This window comes from Leuresthes tenuis, unplaced genomic scaffold, assembly GCF_036924035.1.
Source record: "Leuresthes tenuis unplaced genomic scaffold, fLeuTen1.0.hap1 SCAF_17, whole genome shotgun sequence".
In the NCBI taxonomy this organism is placed as follows: Eukaryota; Metazoa; Chordata; class Actinopteri; order Atheriniformes; family Atherinopsidae; genus Leuresthes; species Leuresthes tenuis.
Window position 1 is genome coordinate 15,941,998 of NW_027325371.1, and position 18,210 is coordinate 15,960,207.

The 18,210-nt window shown below is 39.3% G+C and overlaps 3 protein-coding genes across 4 annotated transcripts; 2 read left to right on the forward strand and 1 right to left on the reverse strand.

Moving 5' to 3' along the window:
* Positions 1-24: 24 nt before the first annotated feature.
* On the reverse strand, positions 25-7,652 carry LOC140273916 (uncharacterized). The gene is made up of 11 exons (XM_072369579.1): positions 7,632-7,652; positions 7,033-7,096; positions 5,580-5,907; positions 5,242-5,344; positions 5,044-5,125; positions 3,581-3,690; positions 3,181-3,389; positions 2,655-2,857; positions 2,315-2,425; positions 113-1,481; positions 25-65 (listed from the first exon to the last, which is right to left on the reverse strand). The coding sequence occupies exons 1-11, from the start codon at positions 7,646-7,648 to the stop codon at positions 25-27; spliced, it is 2,637 nt and encodes an 878-aa protein (XP_072225680.1). The 5' UTR covers positions 7,649-7,652.
* Positions 7,653-10,151: 2,499 nt separating this feature from the next.
* On the forward strand, positions 10,152-13,409 carry natd1 (protein NATD1). The gene is made up of 3 exons (XM_072369364.1): positions 10,152-10,359; positions 11,353-11,471; positions 11,753-13,409. Exons 1-3 carry the CDS (start codon positions 10,260-10,262, stop codon positions 11,867-11,869), a joined length of 336 nt encoding a protein of 111 aa, XP_072225465.1. The 5' UTR covers positions 10,152-10,259; the 3' UTR covers positions 11,870-13,409.
* Positions 13,410-14,563: 1,154 nt separating this feature from the next.
* Positions 14,564-18,156, forward strand: tmem11 (transmembrane protein 11). Of its 2 annotated transcripts, none has more exons than XM_072368879.1 (2): positions 14,564-14,718; positions 16,755-18,156. In XM_072368879.1, exon 2 carries the CDS (start codon positions 16,762-16,764, stop codon positions 17,269-17,271), a length of 510 nt encoding a protein of 169 aa, XP_072224980.1. In that variant the 5' UTR covers positions 14,564-14,718; positions 16,755-16,761; the 3' UTR covers positions 17,272-18,156. The 2 variants fall into 2 exon arrangements, with proteins under 2 accessions (XP_072224980.1, XP_072224979.1); XM_072368878.1 differs by lacking the exon at positions 14,564-14,718 and adding an exon at positions 15,111-15,210.
* The last annotated feature ends 54 nt before the right edge of the window (positions 18,157-18,210 follow it).

Consider the following 18,210-nt stretch of genomic DNA (forward strand, 5'->3'; position numbering starts at 1 on the left):
AAGCGCTGGCTCTGCTTGGCCTGACTATGAAGCAGCAGACTCAGGTGCTGGGCAGTTGCTCTGCTCTGAGTCAGCTGAGAGCAGAGGTGGGGATCCTGGCAGCTGATGTGACTCTGGTGCTCCCCTAGTCTCTCAGTAATATCCCTCAGTTTCTCCTCTGTTATAAACAGTTTGGTTTCAAGTAACTGAATCACGGACATAAACTTTTCTGGGTCATCTTCTGCACTGGCAATGTACTGGTCTGATGCCTCCATTAAGCCAGGGTCGGTACTTGCATGTTCATGAGGATCGCTGCTATTTACCGGAATGACATTTGAGCTGATAGACAACTGGGGCATGTCTACCGCTCCCGCCCTGCTTTCGTTTGCAGTCAAAGGCTCAGGTGTTTGCTGTCCCTCTTCTTGCTCAACGGGCTCCAAAGACTTATCCCTCAGCTGAGAAGAGGCACAGCTGCAAACTTTCATCACTCCATTCAGTTTCATCTCTGTCTCCTCCAAGCTATTACCTAGGACTTCCATCTTTAACAAAACTTCACTCAGTTCTTGTTCCTTCCTGTCCAGCAGTCTATCGTAATCTTCTCGTATGTCTTGTGTTTCAGACTCCCTTTGCTGCACCTTGCCTAACGCCACCTGCAGTTCCTCACAAGCTCTCTCGTATGAGTGCTCCAGATTATAGTAGTGTGTTTCCTCTGTTTTCAAGCGGTCCTGTAACCTGCTCACTTCCCTGTCTGCCTCCAACAACTGATTCTGCAGCTCTTGACAGTGATGGCTAAGCTGCTCCCTTTCCTCCTGGAGCCGCTGCACAGTTGATACAGTACATGCTAACTCCTCTTGCAGCTGTTGTTGTGCTTCCTCAATTTCTCTGGTCCACGTCTGACTCTTACTTAGGCTCTCCACCTGTTGCTCTGCCCTGTCCAGTTTGTCCTTCAGGTCTTGTGAGTGCTGCTCAGCCTGAGCAAGGCTACCAGCCAAGCTCCGTCGTTCTCTCTCCTGACTTGCTTGAAGGAGCATGAGGTGTTTCTGCAAACGAGTCTCTTTGTCAGCCTGGGCCTCCTCATAAGCATTTAACTGAGCTGACATTTCTTGGAGACGTTTCCTCAGCTGCTCAGCCTCTTGTTGGAGACTTTGTTGACTCTGTAATTCCTGCTGCAGTTGTACCAACTGGGACTCTGTGTCCCTTCTCTTCTCCTCGCTGATGTTCAGCTGGGACTTCAAAGAGGTCATACAACGCTCCCACTCCAAGTGCTGCTCCTGAAACCTCTGGCGATCTTGCTCTAGTTGGATTTGTGCAAGCGCTGTGGCATCGCCTGTAACCAGCAGCTGTGCTTGTTGAGCTAGGAGATCCACTCTTCGCCGTAGTTCAGCTTCTCTGGCCTCCTCTTGGCTGCTCTTAAGTGCCTCCAGTTCCATGCGGAGGTTGTGGTTTATCTTCTGCAGTCGCTGTAAAGCCAAAGATTGCTCCGAAGATGAATTGGCGTTATTCTGCAGGATAATAATCCATGATTAGGAAAGGTAGTGCTTTTGTTGCTTTTCATACATGATGCTTTTTCTTAAAGACATTAGAATTTGGCACAATAGTGGTCTGGACCCTTAAATGTGGACAGCTGCTTTATCTCACTTTGGCTAATACATTAAAGCTGCACAAAATAAAGACAGTGACATATGTTGCACATCACAGAAACTGAAAACAAAGTTCAAGATGGAAACTAATTTGGGTTATAATGCACAGCGGCTTGAGGAAAACAAAACAATGTCTGTTATGTTTTAAACATTCAAAGGCTTGTACAGTTTGTGAAACTTAAAAGTTCTTAATTTCTCCAAAGATATGGTGTCAAATATCATCAGTTTTTCACAGTTAAAAAAGAAGATTACAATGACCCATTTAAATACATTAAACAAAAAGAAGGAAACTGTAAATAGCTGAAGTATGTGAATCTCAGAGTTTAGCAGTCAGGTGTTTTTAATCAATGGGATCCTAATAATGCCAGTATTTTATAAAAGAAAGCTAATATTGTGTCTGTCGGGAGAAAGACACTAAATTGTTGCTGCCCATGTGCAGTTAGCTGAAGATAACCTGGATAATCCAGAGGAATGTTGAAAAAGTGTTGAAATTTTATAAAATCATCCTCATCAAAAAAACACCTGACTCTGATATTTCTCTCTGATTTGTTTAACTGGGTTCTCTGTGTGTACTTTCAGGACTTGTAAGATGTTTTAGGTCATATTCGTGATGCTACATATAAAATTCTAAAGGGCTTTTTCAAACTTTCAAGCACAGCTTTAGTGTTTATAGGGGCATGTCTTCTTCATAATACCTGTGGACAAAAGAGTTTCGTTGAATAAGCTTCTCTCTCTTGTTGTAGCTCATCCTGCAGATTCCTGTTTAACTGCTGGATTCGAGAAAGTTCCCTCTGTGTTTGTTCCAGCTGTGGAGAAATAGTAACAAAAAGTGGCACAAAACATGTATTCACGTTCTTGTTTGTTTAAGTGCACCTGCTTTAAATAAACATTCTTGCATATCTCACATATCTCACTTCTTATGTGAGATATCTTATGTTTTTTCCTATTTGAGGCTCTTTAACAGTTTGGAGTGCCAGAGAATGGTGTAGTGTTTTCCCTGTCTTTATTGTTGTGGAATTGCAATTACAATCTCACCTCTTTGACAAGCTGCCCAGTTTTCTGCTCACTTGCCAGTGTTTCCCCTTCTCTCTGGGGCCTAGCTTCACCTTGCTGCACACTCTGCTCAGGCGGACTCTCTGTGTCTGAATGTTTCTTAAAATCATCGCCTGCTAGCACCACTGTGGAAGCAGAGCTGTCACTTTGATATCCTTCAGCACATGATGATTCATCTGTCTGACCTGGTGCACAAAGGACCATACACAGAAACATGTCACAAAACCACATGTTGGAACGTGTTTCTCGCAATACATCCGATAACATTTGTGGCATGTTGTGGCAAACCAATAATGAAAAAAAAAAACATCAATGGGAACTGTTGAAAATCTGCAGAATTTCCAGAACTCACCGACTAAATGTACTGTAATCAATAATCATTCTTTCTGAAAATATAAATGACTATCATAAAAAATATAGAAGTTGGAGTGATCATTTTTAATTGATCAGGCCAAATATGGTGTACTAGTTTGACTGGTCCCAACAAAAAGCTGGAGCTGATGAGTACCTTCACTCTCCTCCACCTGGTGTGACAAAGTGGATGTAGCAGGTGAGGCAGAGGGTGAAACTGGGAGAAGAGAGGATGAAGAGTCTACATCGGCCAAGTTCTGTGCGCCTCCTGGCTGCTGTATGGTCATCCGTTCCGGCTGTGAATCCTCTGTCCACTCACCGTTTGTGTGCTCTTCCAACTGTTCTGTCTTCTGCTCTGAAAGGGAGCTGTGAAGGAAAAAGAGTTGTTGTTTAATTAAATCCCTCTAAGATGGTTTGTGATGGTTAGGGAGTCTCATGACATAAGCCCTCGATTAAATCAGTCAACAAATCAGAACCAATGAGATCAGGAAACAAAGGAAAATGTTCTGACCACAAGTTTGAAGATTTAATACTTCAAGAAATAGTATAAAGTCTACCTTGTGGCGTCATGTGTAAGACTGGGTCGAACATTTTTCAACACTGCTTGGACCCAGTTGCGTCTTATGCCAGAGGTCATGGCACAAAGTGTGTACACCCCATCTTTGGTCTGTGGAAAAAGAAATGGTGTGCAACACTTTCTGGTGAAAGGTGACATTTCCATCATCTTGTCCAAGCTGATCTAAACTGTCTGATTAATTTGACAGACTTTGATAGACAAATATAAGCTTGATGTTGCCCTACCTCTGGCAACAAAACCATAAAAATGTTTCTATAGTAATTATTTTGACTTGATTTTTTTTTCTATTAAAGAAATGTTTTGAGCCATTTCAAATTAATTACAGCAGTAAATATGTTGATGAAGAAGCCTTTCGAATGAGAGGTGAAACGTCTTCAAGATCCAAAAAGAAGTCCAGTTGCTCTTATTCAAACTCTTATGAATACAGCAGTAAAGAAAATAATCCATTGAGAGGTGAATAGATAACATCTTATCAGTGGTATATACAAAAAGCAATGTTGCTCTGTAATAAAACTACCAAATCAATAATTATGCATTCATAATTGGATGAAATTAATTTAGCAAGCACGTTTGACTTCTCAAATGAAATCCCACCAACGAGGAGAAAAAAAATAATAGGCTCTGCAGGGTAGCAAAACTATCCCTATAAGAAAAGGGCTTCATAAACATGTTTAACTTGCTTAAAAAACAGCATGATCCCAGAGAAAAAAATGTCCATCACAAATAAACACATGCAGATGAAGAAGTAAATGGACCCACTGTTTTTCAGCATCAACAACAAAACATGTGTTCTCTCTTATTCTCTTGTTGTTCGGCTCTCAATTTTACTAGACTTGAAAGTGCTTTGGTCAACTTCTGTTGCTTGTTTCAATGTGCTGTTAAAATAAGTTTGACATTGACCTGTAATTACTTCCAGAAACACCAGTTCCTGTGCATTGTTTACCCTGTTGACTGTTTCCTGGAAATCCTGAACTCACAAATAGGCTAATTGCTGTGGTATGAAAAGATTAGACTTTTTTAAATATACTGTGTCTAACTATGAGGTCTTGAATTATATTAAAAAGATTTCTGCATCTAGTCATTGTGTAAGAGATCTCGATGGAGAGACACTTTCTGTGTTACATTTGGCTGAAATTAGGATTTTGTTTTATTTGCATTAACTGCCAATTTCAGGTCGACAGTAATGGCCAAATGAAAATAATCAGCAAAATAGTGTTTGATTATGCACCAACAGGAATTATATTTCTGCGACAAAAAGGAACCAGCACATTGGAAGAAGTTAGTCATTTTCAACCAGTAAATTTGAGATATCAATGTAATGTGCTAAATGGTATAGACTTTTTCATATACATGCCCTGTGGAGTCTCTAAAGTGCTGCATCAGCATGTTAAGGCTTTAAAAGTAAAATATAACATAATAGAAAACTCGTCACTTTGACAGTACCTGCTTCTTTCCTTTGTTACTGTGATGATGAGACACAGTGGTAGAAACCAAAGAGGAGGAAGACGCCTGTGGCTGAAACAAGCTGCAGCAACAAATTAACAAGAGCAGAGATTACTGACTGCAGATATCAGCAGCTATCATTTGTATTGCATTTCCAAGAGACAGCACATCTCAAAATTCTTCAGATCAACACCTAACCTGATTTGCTCCTCAGAGGATGAAAGCTGGCCAGAATCCAGAGTTTTCTTTCCAGTCGCTTGTCCTTTTTTTACATGTGAACTTGCAACGGTATTGTCTGGATCTTTTGTATAGACAGCAGCAAAGAAACAGCTGAATATCAAACCATATCGGGAGATTCTTTGTTGACACTGATCATTGCACTCTTTTTCAATTTAACAGTTTTTTTATTGGAGTGCAATTTAAATAAGCTTTTTCAGACATTTAGATTTGAAGTGACACATTAAGGAATGCAACCTCCTGCATCTATTTTCAAAAGTGCAAGTAAAAGACGTAAAATTGAGCGAGCGTTGACTTACCAGTGGATCTGTGGTCAAGTCTGCTGAGCGAGCGGCTGCTTCTCATGAATGGAGCAGCAGACAAAGAAGTGGCTTGGAGGGATGAGAAGCTTCGGCTGCTTCGCAGGCGTAGAGTTGGTCTGGCTGGGTGGGATGCTTGTCGTGTAGCCTGGTGTCCAGCGCTGCCCGGGTGGCTCTGGCTGCTTCTACTACCACCAAATTTACTGCCACTTGCTGTCGAGTCCCCCCCCTTGCTGCTGCTCTGTCCACAGCTCACACTGGTTTTGGCCACACTGCGGCCAGCCTGTTTACCCCTATCACATGCAGGTACTGTTAATGCTGCGAGGTCCTGTGAGGAAGAAAGAGAAACATGAAAGCAGAAGCATTAGGAGTGTGTGAAAATATGTAACAAAAAAGATTTAGTTCTACACCTCTTTAGACTCTTAGTTTTGAAGATGTTCGGATGCAAATCCAAATCACAAACCACAGACACCTCATGCGCGCCTCCAACCCAGGTTGAGCTCTTTGACACATGCAATCCAATCACCCCTCAAGAGAGCCTTTTAATCCTGACAAGAACTCTTAATTTGCTTAAGTGCCATCTGACCTACACTGTGACCACAGATAGACACAAACACACACTTTAAACTTAATCACACTTGAGCATTGGGGAGCCATCAGATATAGGCGGTCTGTTCCAGTCTCAGTAGATGCTACCAACTGCAGAGGCAATGAATCTGTGGCTGGACCACATGACAGAGAAATCAATTAAAGGGAGCCTGAGGAGTCCTGACTTAGCTATTTGTGCAGAGTGAAACTGCATTGAGTTGATCTTTAGCCATTAATGTCTATATAAATCAAACTAAATGCATTCACGCCTTACAAATAAACACCTACTGAATCTGTGTTTTTATGCATAATAAACAACGCAGTTAGGACAGTCCCACAGTTTCACATGCATATGCGGCAACAGTAAAAACATTCAGCACAGATATGAGATGATAAAATATACAGCACAGACATTTGCCTGTCAGATAAATCAAAACAGAAGATTTGATATTTCTTGGGATTTTGGACCTGAAAAAACTCCAAACAGCTTCAACAAAACTGCTGGTTAGTCATTTTTAATTGTCCAATTTAGGCGAGATGTGTCTTTTGTTCAACTTTTGTTGAACTCATTGTGATGAAACGTGTCCTTAGTTTTTGGCACGCGTATTCCAGCACAACACACCAACAATATTGGCATACAGGAAAATTGCATTTGTATCATGTTGCCTGCTCAACTTGACTAATCTTTCAGACATTGATACTTACATAAAATGAGGAATCTGACATACAGATTTCTCATTGTTCTAAAATCGGTGTAATAAAGCCATTAGATGAGTCTCTAAATAGATCACTGATTCCCAACACTTTAAGCATCACTAAAAGAGCTTACCAGCTATTTGAATCTTAATGTTATGTTAACACTGACCTTTCCCCCCATCTTCTGCACAGGCTTGTTGGTCTTTGTGTTAACCAGCGTCTCATGCCACCTGCTATAGAAATGACAGACTCTCATAAATCATCCTGGAAACCTTAAAATGTGATTTTTATTATTCCTTTCAGTATGGCTGTTTGTTTACAACATATGAAAATCAACTGCATCATTATTTTTTCTGATGCAGCTAGATCAGTCTGTCGGGATTCAAAATTCACCTCTGAGTGTATATATCTAGATATATGTATATATGTATTATGTTTAGTTACTTTTCTCTTCAACACATCATGTACTTGCTTAAAAGAGGAACATGCAACCAGTTTTGGTGCATGAAAAAAGAAAAAAATAAGTGATATTCTTATATTCAGTATCAGCTGTCATCTGAACAAACTGCTAATTTTGGATTTTTGCTTTTTTTTTTACAAAATTATAACAGTCACAATAAATCATTACTCATCTTGAATGTTTCTTCTAACCAGGCAGTCTCAGAAAACTAGCTTAATAACAGTGTATACTTTTCTTTTCTGTATATATTAAATCAATTAGCTGATTTTATATCAGGATATAGAGGTAGAGAATCAAAGCTGACCTACCTTTGCTTTTTGGACATCTTTTTAGCTGTATAGCAAGAACAAGCCTATTAGGGTTAAAAGTGAAATGTTCTAGTCGATATGGTTATCCATCTGCAAAAAAGAGTGTGTCGGCGAGAAAAAGGACAGTGAGCAAATATCAAACGGTAGTGCATGGGTCCCAAAAAACACACACACACAGACTCACCCACACATAATCCCATACAGATTTGACAAACTCCATTAGAGTTTTGTAGGATTAGGCCCACGGCTTAACAGGATTACTACACAGTGATTTTGGTGAACCTGATGTACAGACCTAAAGCACTGATATACTCTTGTCTTTTACATTAATATCAAGACTGAGTATTCATATTTCACCAGCAAAAACTACAAAAGTAATGCAGTGAAACATACACAGGCTGTGCAGTGTGCACTTTGTCTGCTGAGGACACACAGCAACACAGCTTTCGCTTTGAACCTGCCCTGACTGATCAAAAACGATTTACTAGCAGCAGCGCTTATTTGAACAAATCCCCACCTACATAGTGAAAAAGGCCCTTCTTCTAGAGTTAATAACAGGAAAGATATATCAGTTTATCAATGAATATTTCTCAAACACGACATTGCAATGAGAGTTAAAAGTCAAGATTTAGTAGTCATTTTAAATGTGTGGTCATGACAGAAATGAAAATACAAAATGTAAAGAAAAAAGAGGGAAACCATGAATTCTCGAGGCAAGAAAATACTTTACTTTCACAAGGCTATAAAAGAAGATAACTGAAATCAGAGTAGGATATGTTAGAAAGACGATTTTAAATTTGCACACAGATGAAACATGTAAGACAAGGTGATCAAATGTTATTATTGGACTCTACCAAAGATAAAAAATGTGAATGACTGATTTTTTTTTATCTTGAGGCTAAAACTGTACAAAATTTGGTGTGTATATGATAAGTGATAAGGTCACTTTTTTTCTTCATACCAAATCAGCCATTTTTGTCTTTCAGCAATGTTTTCACACCTTTGTGATGACAAAAAAAAAGTATATCTAGAAGAGATGCAATTACGTTTTTTCGTGGCTCTCACAGAATACACACACAAAAAAGATTCAAATCGCATTCATATATCTTTATTAAAGCAGTTTTCAACAGCTGTAAATGTCTATATTATTTTGTTTAATAGTAACAACTGTCACCTCTTGCAGTTTATATTTTCACAGTCAAGATATTTTCATATGTGCATTAAAAATAGAGCCAGATACTATATGTATATATGTATTGGTGTTTTAAGTTTGTTGATGTGTGTATATGTCACACTTATTTAGTGTTTCCTCAACTTGCTCAGCTGTGTGAGATGTGTTTACAGCAAATGGTGCAAGTAATTTTTTCCACTGTTATGAATAATGATCATTATCAGTCTCATTTCACCTTTTAACAGTACTTCTTTCCCACAAGCATGCTTTGCCGCTTGGCTGCTCAAGCCTTATATGTTCAAGTACAAGTACAACTTCAATAACTATTATTTCTAATTCTTCTTGTGTGTTTAATTGTGGAAACTTTTGCCCTTGCCCTTAATGGCAGTTGCACACCCTCCACCATTTTTACAAACTAACTTTACATATACTTGAAAAATCTTAAAATCTTTAATGTGATTTATTTATCATTTATGTCACTTCGTAAATTGAATGCAACACTAAAAAACACATTGACAGTCGGTATCAAAGTTTGAATTTCATCATTTCTGGATTTTCTCTTTTAAACTTACTTTTAGAGTTTATTCCCCTGGGTTTTGTTATATTGAGAAATATTTGATAAACCCTTGTATGGTCTTCACTTTTGGGACCCTCTAGTGTCCCTAGGGTCAAATAGACCCAGGACATATTTGGGGCTTTAAAAACAATTCTAACATAACATTTTACTTAATAAACTATTAACATATATTGTCTTTCTCTCAATTTCAAACAACTGAGACAACGTATATGTTCTCTCACTGGGACTGAAGACCATTCAATTTGTCCATTCTTAGACAAATATCTCTTTGAGGCTCTTCCAGTGGCTGGCTCTTGGGCTGCTCCATAACCCATAGTGCAAAGAAATGTTTGATTTTTACGATGTCATGGAATAACATCTAAAAAAGAAAGTGAGAACAAACAGCCTGTCTGTGCTTTGATGATAATAATGTAAAATTCTGTGTGTCTGCGTGGGTATGTTTCTGTGTGTCTCTGTGTATGTAGGTCAAACCAAACCGAGGACCATATGAAGGATGTAAATGTGTGGGGTATAGTAGCATGTGTGCTCAAAACTTTTTTTGTTTGTTTGTGCATGTTTGTCACGGAAAATAAACTAAGGCCGTTGAGTTTCAGGTAGAAAAAAATAATACTTGTACTATTTTTCTTCTTTTAAAAATTTGAAACCAGTCGATTTGACCTGAATACCATACAAGGATTAAATTTGTTCATTTATACAGATCCATTCCGTTTTCTCCGCTCGGAAATCCCCGAAGTTGATTGGCTGATGGTCACGTGACCTCACAGCTGATTCGGTTGGATGAAGTGTTTTGCTCTGAGCGTTCATCACCGTCATTAGCCAATTTTGGTTAGCATCATTGTAGAGTAGCATAACAGCCACTACCAACTTCAGCATCTCTACTATGGCACAGGCGACACAAGCCAATGCCTTTGATGCGAGCAACTCTCAGATCCAGGTGGAACACGATAGAAAGCGTCGTCAGTTCGTTATAAGACTGAATGGTAGGTTCAATGTGTAAACATTAGCGTGTTAGCTGGCTCGTGCTAGCTTTGAGGTTCTAACGTTAGCTTTCTTTACTGCTAACATCGTTGTCGTTACCTTATGGAGACTTCCAGCTGCCATTTCAGGCACAGCTGCGGTGTTCAGCTCACACAGTCGGAATGACTGACATTATTTTGTGTTAGAAACTTAACGAAGGTAGTAATGCTGTCTTTCCTGACTTCTCTAACATCTCAATTCGCTACATTCCTGAAAACATTTATGCAGCTATCAAATTCATTGATACACTCCCACTAATGTAAAGTTCCTGCATAACAACATAGTTTCCCTTGCAAATGCTTAATTGATTGTGCATTTCTTTTTACTGTATTTGGATATGTGTACATATGCTGTATGTGTGTATATATATATATATATATATGTGTGTGTTTGTGTGTCTGTGTTACCATTTTAACCATCAAACATTATTTCTGGCTTTGAACTGTTTAGCTTAAAACAATGTATTGGTGTTTTAAGTTTGTTGATGTGTGTATATGTCATACTCATGTTTATTTAGTGTTTCCTCAACTTGCTCAGCTGTGTGAGATGTGTTTACAGCAAATGGTGCAAGCCATTGTTTCCACTGTTATGAATAATGATCATTATCAGTCTCATTTAACCTTTTAACAGTACCTCTTTCCCACAAGCATGCTTTGCTGCTTGGCTGTTCAAGCCTTATCTCATTGTGCAGCCATATAGCAGCCTGGACTCTAAGTTGTCATTTGCTTCTGGTTTTTACATTAAGGTATACGTGTTGAAACTTTAGAATTAACCTAGCATGAGAGTGTCAAATGCATGACCCAAATGGCATCCTACAAGTTGTTGTTTTTGAAACTTTGATGTTTCTATATGTAATTTTGAGCATTTGCAAGGTAAGTTTAAACTGCTGTGAACAGATTGTTTTAGTGTACACAAACACAGCACCACCAGGAGCTATAACTTCTGTTTGTTCTTAGGATCCCATGACCGTGCAGTTCTTTTGTATGACTATGTGGGGAAGAAGACGGTGGACTTGCAACACACAGAAGTTCCAGATGCTTATAGAGGAAGAGGAATCGCCAAACACCTGGCCAAGGTAAAATTGTTAGATCGGTTGTTTCTAATTCAGTATGAAAGAAATCTGTTTAACATTATTTTAGACCTAATTCACTTGAGTAAATGGCATTGTGTGGACATGCATTCAATTTACTAATTAGTAATAGAAGACTTTTGTTATTAATGATCCAAAGGATTATGGGTACCTCACAGGACCTTATGGCATCCATTTTCCTGTTGGTTTTACCTGGTATATCTACTAACACATACACACACACTCTGAGGAATTTAGATCTGACTTTGTGCATTGTGTGATGGCAGGCAGCCATGGATTTTGTGGTGGAAGAGGACCTGAAAGCTCACTTGACCTGCTGGTACATTCAGAAATTTGTCAAAGAGAATCCTCAGCCTCAGTACTTTGAACATATCTATCAATGACGCCAAATGGCACCTAAAAGAAAAGAAGAAAGAGACTCTCAGGAGAGAAGTACTGTGTGACAGCATGCTTTGGAATTACAGGATGAAATACAACAAAGGACCTTCCAAGCACTGTTAAATATGACATAGAGTGAATGCAGATGATATCACGCCAAAGTGTGAGCGGACAGTCAGATCGAAAGGTCTTTTACTTCCATGCCATGGGTGGGGGGGGGATGCACACTGACTCAGTGCCGGAAGTGGCTCGTATGGGGTTTGACTTGTAAAGGCAAAGCAACTGAGAGGTGTTGACTGAGACTTTGAGAGTGTTCTCTCAACACTGATTGGAGCCGAAGGTTAGACATGAAATGAGAGCAGATGTTACACAAACTGTTGCAATTTTTCCCTCCTTTGGACTCGCTGATTGTGAGCGATACTATGACCAATCTCGGTGTCTTTCTCTGTGGTGGTTTGTGGCAGCAACAGCTGTGGCTCCACATGTCATTATTGACTTTTACATTACAACTCTTTTTGATATGTATGTTTTTTTTTTTTATTTTAACATAACTCCTCACCCCCTTTGACTTTTAGCAGTTGTTTCTTAGTGATGACATGCAAGTGTAGAAGGTAATGTATGGATCAGCCATCAGCCAATGCAACAGCCATCCAACATTGATGAGATGCAAAAGCCTAAGTTTGGTTGGTAATGGTATTTTATTTTTAATACAAAAATCTATTTTATGATGTCGCCGCCTGTAACAGAAACATATGGCCCCTAATTGAAGCCCTGAATTGATTTATTCATTGGTCAAAGTTGCACTGTTTTGCAAATCACACAATGCAAACAAGACCTGTCTAACCTGACTTAGAAACAAGATAAACTTGGTTTCTCCATCAGTCATGTGACATGTGACAGACACTCATGATAAATTGGAGGTGACGCCTGTTACTGTGCCGTTTAACACTGCAGCGTGGAATATGAAAAATAGTTTGGCCCAAATAAACAACACAAAGTATATTCTGATATTCAGGACATTTGCACAGTGGTGTGGGGGGTCTTTATTGTTTCATTCAGGAAAATGACGGTGGCTGAATTTTTTTGGCTTTCTGTTTTCGGTTGATCCATTTTTGCTCTCGCCCATTTTTTTACCCAGCCAATGTCAAAAAATAATATGAAGTTTACTACATCAGGGACAATTTACTGAAGAAGAAAAAAATAGTTTGGCTCTTCTGGAGGCTTTGCTGTTGACAATCGTAAGTGTTCTCAGGCCACTCCTCGGGCACCGCTTTGATCTCTTATCGGTAATTGCAATAAAATAGTTCCTTTGTAAAGCTTTCTTTTGGGTGGCACGTGCCTGAATTTAGGCTAATATGTTGTTTTTTTTTACACTATGGTTTCTTTCCCTGCGTTTGTTTCCTTGTGAGGAAACGATGCCTGAGACAAGCTTTTAGAAGCTGGCTCCAACAAATGGGTCAAAATGTTTCATTTCTTGTTACACTGTTTTATACTCAATTGTTTTTCTCTGTACTTGTTCTAAATGAATAAAGCTGATACTCGTTGTGTTGCTTCTGTGCTCTTTTTTTTTTTAATGCTTGAATGTTTAATGAATGAATAATTGCTCAACGTTAAGTGGCTTAACAAACAGAAATCACCTTCCTCTGACGAGCTCAAAATGCATCCAAAGAAAAACAAACCTTGACAAACCTGGAGATTCTTTTGTCCAAAAAGCCATTTTGAAATATTATTAAGAACTCTGGCTCCCTGGAAGGAGAAAACTCTGTCTCAAAAACATTTGAACAGAAGTGTACTGTGAAATTTTGTTAGAAAAAAGATTTGATATTGCACAGTGCACAGTGCACTTTATTTGAGCCACAACACAGTTATAACTATTTTGTTCATATACTGTAAATACATGTATTAACAATGACAGTTTCCTGCTCTTTTCCTTTGCATGGACACTCCCACTAAATGTCAGCTGAGCTGCTTCTTATTGCGTATATATATATAAGATTAACATAATTGTGACATATCAGTTACTAGGAATACAGATACAGTAAGAGAGCATTTTTTTTAGTGTAAGCGGCTTTAAACAATGCCTGTGCAACTAATAGTATCATCTTTGTAATAAACAACATGCCATTATTAAATTGTATCAAATAAAAGAAAATACCAGTTTTTTTTTAAATTACTTAAATATTTCTGTTTATTGCTTAATGCTTAACACATAGACAGGCCACTTGTCAAAATCCACATTAGCATATAAATTGGCTTTAAGAACAGAAAACGGCGCCATCGGGCGGCAGTGTGAATTTGGGGCAATGTCAAGTAGCCACATTTTTTGTTGTCGATTTGCAAACGATGTTGCAGCAATTTTTAAATAACGTTTTGTTCAAATATATAAATGTTTTTTTAACTCGCCAATGCTTCAATGCAAAGCAGTGGCTAAAGAAAATATTCTAATTAAAAGCAATTAAAATTATGCCGAAGAATCCAATCGGACATTCATTGCATATTTGAGTGTGATTTACAACGAATCTGCAAACGCTGTAACTCCAGCTGGCTTACAATATGTGTATCTCATATCAGATATTCCAAGTCTTTAGGGGTGGTGCAGGCCAGTAAAACTGAATCAAATGTCACTCAACAACACAACTGCCTCATCTGTGTTGATGTGACGCATGCGTCACGCTCCCTGGAACCTGAGGCTGTTACATTATTGTCCCTGGCACAGCGCGAGGCTTCGGCTGATCTCACATTCCTGAACGTAGCCATTATCGTTGTTACATCCAAAAAGCGTCAGGTTACAGCTCGCAGACAGGCAACTCAAACTAGCACGGACATAGACAGAACACGCGAGGGCACAACATGGGTGAGTACCAAAAAGTCTACCCAGAAAATCCTATTGCCATCACAGATAGCGGGACAGTGCTGTATTTTACACTCGGCAGGTTACACAGTATAATGTAATCTATGTAAACATGCGTGCAACTACTTACATAATTAAGGATTTATCGCTTAAACAGTCTGAATATTATTTTGCAGTTAAAATTGTGTTGCAAGTATTTCATCATCATAACTGAAACAAACACATTTTCATTCATTCCTGTTAGATGTGTTTGGAATTTGGTCTGACCTCCCAAACTTCAATGTGCTGTTATAAAATACGTACGGCAGACGCGCTGCCCTCATAGCATCATGGGAATAGTAGTTCAAACATGTACCACACTTATGCGGCCACTACATGTGCACACTACAATAACCAGAATGCTAAGTACTGCCGATACGTCAACTGAAATCACAGTTGTATCTCCAACATGGCGTCGCTGGGAAGGAGGCGCGGTGTCCCAGTAAGCAGGGAGAGGTCAGTAACTCCACATTTTAGCGTCGAAGCGAAATTAATTTCAGAGATGATATAGTTTTGTCGATGTCACTGTTTGCTAGTTCGCAAAATTGCATATTATTTGGTATTCAGAGTGCAATGCTAACGAGAGAAGTCTGAATTTCACCCAACGGTTAGCTAATGTTAGCTGGCTAACGTGTACGGCTAGCTAACGCTAGCAGGGAAACAAACTAGCTGCTCATGTGATGTTTTGATTATTTCACACTAGCCGAATGACTGTGGGAAAAGTTGCATTTTACCATACCACGGTACGATCACTGGCGGGATATGTCAAGACTCATATGCTGCACAAAAATGACTCAGCTATGAGTGCTGTCCGCTGTGTTTGTCGACTTGCCCTGAAAGTAAAGCGGTCTTGAACTTAGCCGTCCAGTCTTCTAACTTTAGAGCATGCAAGCGAGTTGGCTAATGTTCCTACCCGATCCTTTGGTACATTATGTCCCCAACTGAGAGAAACTAAAGATTTTTAACAGTATATTAAATACCCTCAACTTTTCTTAAGCCAATACTGCGCTGCCACTTAAGATAAACAAGTTTTATGCGTTTAGTCGCGGCGTTTATTTGTCATTTGCTCAACTTGTACTGGCGGGCCTTAGGCATTTGACACTAATCCACTCGCACAACTCTTTCATGTTTTAACAATTCGTTGAAGCATGTGGGTTTTCAGAGGCGTTGGGACCGAAAATGTTAACGATATTTCTAAGTACTTCGTGGGTATTTTGACATTCAATCGTTGTTGGATAATGCATTGCAGATAAATGCTAAATTGCTTGTGCAACCCCAACTCGTCATTTGAGCTGTCAACATCATGGGATTCTAACTGACGAGCGTCATGGAAATGATTTAAACAAATAAAAGTAATTAATTTTTTTGATGGTGTGCGCCATTATTTTGGCATAAGCCAACTGTCGTCAACTGTTTCAGACTCTTTTTTTTTTTTTTTTTGTAGCGAGTAAATTATTAGAGAAGCTCAATGAAATAAGTAATTGGTGGCTATAATTTTCCGTTCATGTACAATTAATCAGTATTAGAATGACATGCTTCAAGATGACATTAAAATGGCTTTAGTCAAACCACAGACTCTGGAAATGGTTTTGTTCAGATATTCTTTCCTTCGTATGAAAGAACATTTTTCTAATTATTGTACAAAATAACTGTGGTCAGTGCAAATAATCACAGTTGATCAAGATTATAAGTAAAACTAGACTTTGTTATGGCACACAATGTTGCAATAGTCACCATTCCCCAGAGGCACCAACTTATGGATATCAAGAAAGCATAATTTTAATTAAAATCTTGCAAGTTGTGGGTCTTGGAAATAATGGTCACGTGATCGTGTAATAAGGGTGCCAAGGTACTGACTGAACAATAAAGGACCGAAATTAGATTTAGCACAAACATATTTAGCTGAAATAGATGATGAAATATGACACACGGTCTTTGGTTTTTCTGTTTTCTAATTCTCTCTCTCATGGTTACCTGCCTCTTGCTCTGTTTTTGCACAGGGGAGTGATGGCGGCGTCAGACTGCTACATTGTGCACGAAATCTACAACGGGGAGAATGCGCAGGACCAGTTTGAGTATGAGCTGGAGCAGGCTCTGGAGGCCCAGTATAAATACATTATTATTGAGCCCACGCGGATCGGAGATGAGACGGCCCGTTGGATTACGGTCGGGAACTGCCTGCACAAGACGGCCGTGTTGTCAGGTGCTGCATGCCTCCTGACGCCACTTTCGCTGCCCACCGAATACTCGCGTTATGTTGCGTTGCCTGCTGGCGCCCTCAGTGTGGCCTGTGCTGCCCTCTACGGGATTTCGTGGCAGTTTGATCCCTGCTGCAAGTACCAGGTGGAATATGACAGCCAAAAACTCTCGCGGCTGCCCCTGCATACACTAACCTCCTCAACACCCGTGGTGTTGGTACGCAGGGATGACGTCCACAGAAAGAGACTCCATAATACGATAGCACTGGCCGCCCTGGCGTATTGCGCCAAGAAGATCTATGAACTCTATGCTGTATGAGTGCACTCTGAAGAAGATTTAAGAACCAACATAAAAAAGGAAAAAAAAACAGGAAAAAAAAAAAACAGAACCTACCCCCACCCCCCGATGTAAGAAAAGTGGAAGTCACGATCAGGCCCAGCGGTTAGCTCCACTTGTGATGGGTGCTTCCATTTTGAACTTTGATCAGAGGGATATAGTTAAAACTAGAAGGAATTGTTTTTTTCCCCTTACATTTCCTTTACTTCTATGTGACAACAACAGAGCACCTATCTCCATGTTACTCATGCGCCTCCTCCCCTGCTCTCTCCACTTGCATCCCTGACACACAACGAGCCAGTGCAGAAGGGTTTGGCAGCAGTTCCTGTGAACTGAATTGCATCAGAGTTGAAACGGGACAGACATTTTTTGTGTACCATGCTCTTCTTCCCTTTCCCTCGTAGTTTTACTGTACCCCTTTCTTGCTGATCAGTACATCACCATTTCATTAAACATTAGGATATTTCAAACTCACTTTTCTGTATTTTATTTTACTTTTTCATTAAATGTATTCTGCACTATGTCTGGAAAAGAGCAAATTGCTCCAAGTTATTTTAGATTGATTTATATAAGTAGACTGTGTGGGTTTTATTGAGTCCAAGTAAGAGCATTTGAGACCGTGATGTGGCACCATGTCCTGTAAAGATGTTTTATTATATTAACATCAAGACGGACCCAATGTAGAGACTGGTTGATGCTACAGATAATACGGAAGTCAAAGAAATGGCCACGTTCCTCTATATAATTTATTTTTGACGTACTAATGCTGGTTAGTACATGAGGGGGGGAATTGTAAACATGAAATGAAGGATGTGTTGTGATATGACAAGACAACAACTGGATAATAAACTGGAATCCAGATGTGAATGGGTTAAGTACTCAGTGACATTACATTACAAACACGAATTCAAAAGTACATTT